This window comes from Phragmites australis, chromosome 21, assembly GCF_958298935.1.
Source record: "Phragmites australis chromosome 21, lpPhrAust1.1, whole genome shotgun sequence".
Taxonomy (NCBI): Eukaryota; Viridiplantae; Streptophyta; class Magnoliopsida; order Poales; family Poaceae; genus Phragmites; species Phragmites australis.
In genome coordinates this window covers 7,392,643-7,398,801 of record NC_084941.1, presented here as the reverse complement: position 1 = coordinate 7,398,801, position 6,159 = coordinate 7,392,643, and the positions used below count along the sequence as shown (strand labels likewise).

The following is a 6,159-nucleotide window of genomic DNA, read 5'->3' as shown; positions in this document are numbered from 1 at the left end:
TTAGACTTGGAGGTGTCAGCAAGACTTACAAGCTTGGAGTCCTTGATCTCAATGGTGGCTTGATGTTTTTGACGCTTGGAATGCGCACCTGTAGAAGTGGTTTCCGCTCGACTGAAGTGTTCGACCATGTCCAAGCTCTGCTTGTCACATTTGATCACCACGCGTTGGTATCCCCTAACAGTTATGACCCCTTTGGGATCCAGGATCTTGAGTGTCTGGTATGCATAGTGCACCATGGCTATAAACTTGCTGAGTATTGGGCGGCCCAAGATCACATTGTATGTCATCTCGAAGTTCGTGACATCGAAGGTAAGCTTCTCTATACGGAAGTTGTCGGGTGTGCCAAACGTGACCGGCAACTCGATCTGGCCCAAGGGCATGGTCGATGAGTTGGGGGTTATGCCGTGCAAAGGCTCGACTCCTGCCTTAAGCTCTAACCTCTGAACTCCTATCTTGTCTAGGGTCTTGGCAAAGATGAGGTTAAGCGAACTACCCCCGTCGACCAAAGTTTGGGAGACTTTGATGTTGAGGACAGTCGGTTGAACCACAACCGGATATCGACCAGGGTGTGAAACCACGGATGGGTGGTCAACTTGATTGAAGGTGATCAGAACCTTTGACCACTTGAGGTATCGAATAGGCACAGTCAGAGCCAAATTGACCTCTTGTTCGACTGCCTTGTACTTCCTTTTAGATTCATACACGACAGATCCTCCGAAGATGTGTGCTAGACTTTAGTCAGCCCCGTGGAATTCAGGCTCGTCACCGTTAACGTTCGGCTTGGCCTATTTACTGTTATGCTCTGCAACAACGGCCTTGAGCTTTTCATTGACCTTCTTTTTTATGATATGGCATTTGTCAAAGTCGTGTTGGCTGGTTTGATGGATGGGACACCACTTCCCACCACCTCGACTCAGGCCTTTGTTATCCCGGTGTTGCGTGACTTGCTTTTGTCGATTATAGCTATAGTCGTATCTGGACCCTTGCACTTGTCACCGAGTTTATTCTCCCCCCCCCCCCGTTCTTCAAGGACTCAGACTTATCCATGCTAGATCGAGGATTTTTGGTGCGTACCTAGGCTTCCGCTCACTTTGCACACTTGTCGGACAACTCGTAGAGCTCTTTGACTTTGTGAATCTTCCGAGTAGCCATCTTGCCGAGAAAATCCATGTCCCGAACGCATCGCTTGAAGGCGATGATGACTGACTCTTCGGAGATATCTGGGATCATATTACGTCGATAGCTGAACCGATGAATGAAATTTCAAAGCGATTCGTCCTCACCCTGGTTCAGCTGATGGGGATCGTTCTCTGTTCCTGGTCGCTCGAATGTGCCCTGAAAGTTGGCTATGAACTGAGCCTTCAACTGGACCCACGATCGGATTGAGTTAGGAGGCAAGTTCAACAACCAAGACCTGGTAGGTCCACTGAGCGCAGTCAGCAGATAATTGGTCATTACCTTGTTGTCACCGCACGTTGATTGAATAATCATGGTATAGATCTGTAACCACTCGTTAGGGTTGATCTTCTCATCATACTCTGGATTAGGACCGCCTTGAACTTCTCAAGCCATCGTATCGACTTAAGCTCATGTACAAAAGCTTTGCAACCTCTGTTGAATTCTTTAGGAGGTGGGGGAGCAGGGGAGTCACGTCGACCATCTCGTCCTGCAGATCTACGATCGTAATGACGACAGTCGTCCTCACGGTATTCCTCATGGCGGTTGTCTATCACTGTACGTAGATCATGTCGATTGTGGGGAATGCGATTCCTTAGGTCTCCCTGGTTCCCACGCCTATTGATAGGGCAGTTACAGTTTGGCCTACAAAGTGGTGCTTGGGCTCGATCACCTGAGCTTCCTGCTTGGGATCCCTCAACTTGGGGATACTCACATCTGTGGCTCCTCGAGCCGGCGTCTAACCGGCTGGGGCACCTGGAGTTGCTAAGATTGTTCGCTCGAGTAGCTTGGATCTGGGCTACATCGAGTAAGGTCCTGACTTGGTTAACCATATGGGTTAAAGTATTCACTAGATCCAACCCCGGAAGAGATGTCAGAATCAGATGGGCTCCCTGGACATTAGCATCCAGAGTGATGAAAACATTGTTGCTCAGATTTGGCTGTGGTCAAGATGATGATGCTCCATGATTGCTATTTTGAGGGAGCTCATCCCTCGATGTTTGAGCCGTTGGCAATGGAGGTGTGCCCACCGGAAGCCGTTATTGAACACTAGGAGGTACCTGACTTCCTGCGGTTTGTTGATAGAGAGTTGTGTCAAGGACATGTAAGGCTCCAACTGCAGATGTCTCTGGTAGCATATCGCCATCAATGCTAGTACCTTGAGAGGTGGCTACCTCTAGATCCTTGGGAATCTTCGTACCATTGTTCACCATGACATTTGGATCTACTGCCTTTGGGTCAACAGGTGGGATACCTGCTCCCCTGGTCATGAACATGAATTGATATGTTCGGCTACTCTGGCTAGCCGAAAAAAGGGTCTCCCCTAGAAGATCTGGGTCTCTACCTTATATAGGGGTGATGTACTGTCTCATATCCATTTGTAATCGATAGATAGTTCTTTTTATCGTCTAAGTAAATAAATCTGTTATGGATAATAGTCTTCTCGAGTTGGGTAAGTAATCGAGGTGTTCTTAGTATACGTTTTCTAGATTCTGGAAGTATCAGTACTGGAGATTCGGCTCCGTAATATTCTGAATTATCAAGTATGAATACAATATATCCCGTCCCTATATGACATACTATTTATATGTATATACATATTCAACCGTATTCGACACCAATTCCAACATGAAAAGCATGCGGTCGTCTACTTCACAGAACTAAAAACCCTTCTCTGCTCATCAGCCTGATCGATCCATTCCCCATCACACGTTTGAGCAGCGTCAGCTGTCACAAGTCAGGTATAACCAACTCGCCACAGAACGATGCGGCAGCCAAACGAAACGCATTGTGCACGTGACACTTCATACGGCCGGCGCTGCGCGTACCTGCAACTAGAGATAGTTCTACACATGGAACAGGCCGTGCCGATCGATTCCGACAGCCACCTTTCCACAGGCTCCCTACCCGGACAAGATCCGGCTGGACACGAGGTCGGCGCGCGGCGACCCTATCTTTCCTATCATCCTATGCTTTGCATGCAGGCCAATCTTCCTTTACGCGAGATGCCTAGCAAACCCACCACATATGGTTTATGGCAGTTACCTCAGCTTGACTGCAGGAAGACGACGAGAGAAAAGATATCTGAAAATGGGCTTTCATTTGCTGTTGCCTGGATCGTTCCGACGATCATCGTAGTGGATACCCTCGTCACTCTGTACGCTAGAGAGTGAGTGCTGGGTGCGCCCGGCAGGTGACATTGACACGTAGGACCGCATCCGATCCGGGCTTATAAAGGAGGCATGCAGCACGAGTCGTTTCGTCCGGACAAGGCTTTCAGTTCCAGAAGCCTAGAAAGAGCAGCAGCAGAGGCAGCGCTGATCAATCAGTAGCGAGCTGTGATCGAGGAGACGGCTGTGAGGCGTGCGCGATCGTGTTATGGCGTCTCTTCTGGGCCTGTACGGCGGCGGCGGCCGGAGGAAAATCCACGCGAGGAGTGGCAGTGGCGCCGGGGCGTGGCGGTCGGTGTTGGAGAATCACTCCCTCTCCTTATGTTTATCACAAACACACGCACACACTCTTGCCTCTCAGGATACACGCACTTAAAGAGACCGGAGATAGCAAAGAGGCTGGACACAATGCAACTAGTACCTCACTTCTCGTATTCAGCCATGAACAAAAGATCGAGTACAGATATTTAAACACAGTGAGCACATACGTAATCTCCACACATCCAGAGCTCACGGAACGCACGATCCTAAACTCACGCCACCCACCTGTGCATCCACTACTTGCATGTAGACATGCAACAACCAACTTCCAGGACCTATGCTTCCCTAGCACGAAATCACTTCGTGACCTTGGACTTGGATTGGAGTTCCTCATGCCTTTCTACACGTACATGCATGCACTAACTAGACTAATCTATTGACCCGGCTAACTGAACATCGGCAGCTCGTGTATCTCGTTGGCTTCACAACTCGCCTGCAACCGCTTCACACGATGTCGCCTGCTTCGCACGACCGTTGGCATCTCACCATGCACGCTCTCTAGCTGAAACCGGTAGCTTCGTACGCATCGCACGTACAGCCGCACGGCTGCCTTCGACAGCCTAGCCTAACGATCGATCTACATGCAAAACGAAAACAAAGATGCAGATACATGAATCAAGATTAATTCTAACAGTTTCCCCCTTAATCTTGATTCTGAATTCTTCACACAGCTTCAAAGAAGGGCTGGTTCGTCGCTTGTGTAGCCTTGAGCTAACAGGGCTTTCTCCTCCTTTTCTTTCTTAGGACATTCCCAAGCATAATGTCCATACTCTTGGCAGTTATAGCATTGTATCTTGCTCTTGTCTTTGCGCCCTTCGCCCCGGCCACGGCCTCGTCCTCGCGACGAGTCATGTCCTCTTGCCATGAGAAGTTGCTCTTCCGTTTGGACCTCCCGTCCCTTGAGCAGCTCTTCATGTGCCTTCAACGACCCAATGGCCTCCTCCATTGCCATAGAGTTGATGTCGCTGAATAACATCATCGACGAAGCAACGTTGATGAATTTGTTGGAGACAGCTCGCAGCAGCTTCTTCACGATGTACTTCTCTTCCATCGCGTCTCCAAGCTCCCGGATGCGCCCAACTAGCACCATGAACTTCTCCGCGAAATCATCCACGGACTCTGCATCACTCATCTTAAGGTTATCAAAATCCGAGCGCAATGACTGAATCCTTGCCTCCCGGACGCGCTCAACGCCCACATGCATGGAGCGCAACGCCACCCACACATCGGAGGCGGTCTCCTTCTCCGCAACTCGCAGCAGCGTCTCGTCGTCGATCGACTGGGAGATGATCGTCAAGGCCAACTGGTCCTTGCTCTCATCGACGGCCTCGGACGCCTCCTCACGAACAACAGCACCCCATGCGCCGTTGGTTCGTAGGAGGTACTTCATCCTCATCGCCCACGCCGCGTAGTTCGTCCTTGTCAGCATCGGGTAGGGGAGCCTCCCCGCCGTTGCAATCGCCGTCGAGTTGCCCAAGCCACTGCTCACAATGGCTTTGCTCGGTGAAGCGTCGTCGCGCGGCATCGTCTTCATCATAACTTGGCTCTGAATACCAAATGTTGGAGAATCACTCCCTCTCCTTATGTTTATCACAAACACACGCACACACTCTTGCCTCTCAGGATACACGCACTTAAAGAGACCGGAGATAGCAAAGAGGCTGGACACAATGCAACTAGTACCTCACTTCTCGTATTCAGCCATGAACAAAAGATCGAGTACAGATATTTAAACACAGTGAGCACATACGTAATCTCCACACATCCAGAGCTCACGGAACGCACGATCCTAAACTCACGCCACCCACCTGTGCATCCACTACTTGCATGTAGACATGCAACAACCAACTTCCAGGACCTATGCTTCCCTAGCACGAAATCACTTCGTGACCTTGGACTTGGATTGGAGTTCCTCATGCCTTTCTACACGTACATGCATGCACTAACTAGACTAATCTATTGACCCGGCTAACTGAACATCGGCAGCTCGTGTATCTCGTTGGCTTCACAACTCGCCTGCAACCGCTTCACACGATGTCGCCTGCTTCGCACGACCGTTGGCATCTCACCATGCACGCTCTCTAGCTGAAACCGGTAGCTTCGTACGCATCGCACGTACAGCCGCACGGCTGCCTTCGACAGCCTAGCCTAACGATCGATCTACATGCAAAACGAAAACAAAGATGCAGATACATGAATCAAGATTAATTCTAACAGTCGGCGGCGCCGGTGAGGAAGTTGCTAAGGAGGCTGAGGTCCATGTTGACGAACAGCGCGGCGCGGCCGAGGCGAAGCGCGGTGAGGTTCGGGTACGACCCGCAGAGCTACTCCCAGAACTTCGACGACGGCCTTGGCTCCTCCGGCTTTTAGGGAGTCCTTCTTCTTCTGCTTGATTTTTGATCTTGGGCAGTGTCACTGCTACTAATTTCGGATTCTTATATAGCTACCTCGCCCTGCCATTGTATAGTCCTCGCTCGCTTCTTCTGTGTGA

General features: G+C 50.3%; 1 protein-coding gene across 1 annotated transcript; it reads left to right on the top strand.

Moving 5' to 3' along the window:
- Positions 1–3,481: 3,481 nt before the first annotated feature.
- Positions 3,482–6,159, top strand: LOC133903121 (uncharacterized). Its single transcript, XM_062344479.1, has 3 exons — positions 3,482–3,670; positions 4,448–4,629; positions 5,886–6,159. The coding sequence occupies exons 1-3, from the start codon at positions 3,556–3,558 to the stop codon at positions 6,036–6,038; spliced, it is 450 nt and encodes a 149-aa protein (XP_062200463.1). The 5' UTR covers positions 3,482–3,555; the 3' UTR covers positions 6,039–6,159.

What these genes read in the sequence shown, in the direction of transcription:
- LOC133903121 (XM_062344479.1), top strand. Translation starts at nt 3,556, where the DNA reads ATGGCGTCTCTTCTGGGCCTGTACGGCGGCGGCGGCCGGAGGAAAATC. An exon ending in GAATCACTCCCTCTCCTTAT is followed by an intron (nt 3,671 to 4,447) that starts GTTTATCACAAA and finishes TACTCTTGGCAG; the next exon opens with TTATAGCATTGTATCTTGCT. An exon ending in TCCATTGCCATAGAGTTGAT is followed by an intron (nt 4,630 to 5,885) that starts GTCGCTGAATAA and finishes TAATTCTAACAG; the next exon opens with TCGGCGGCGCCGGTGAGGAA.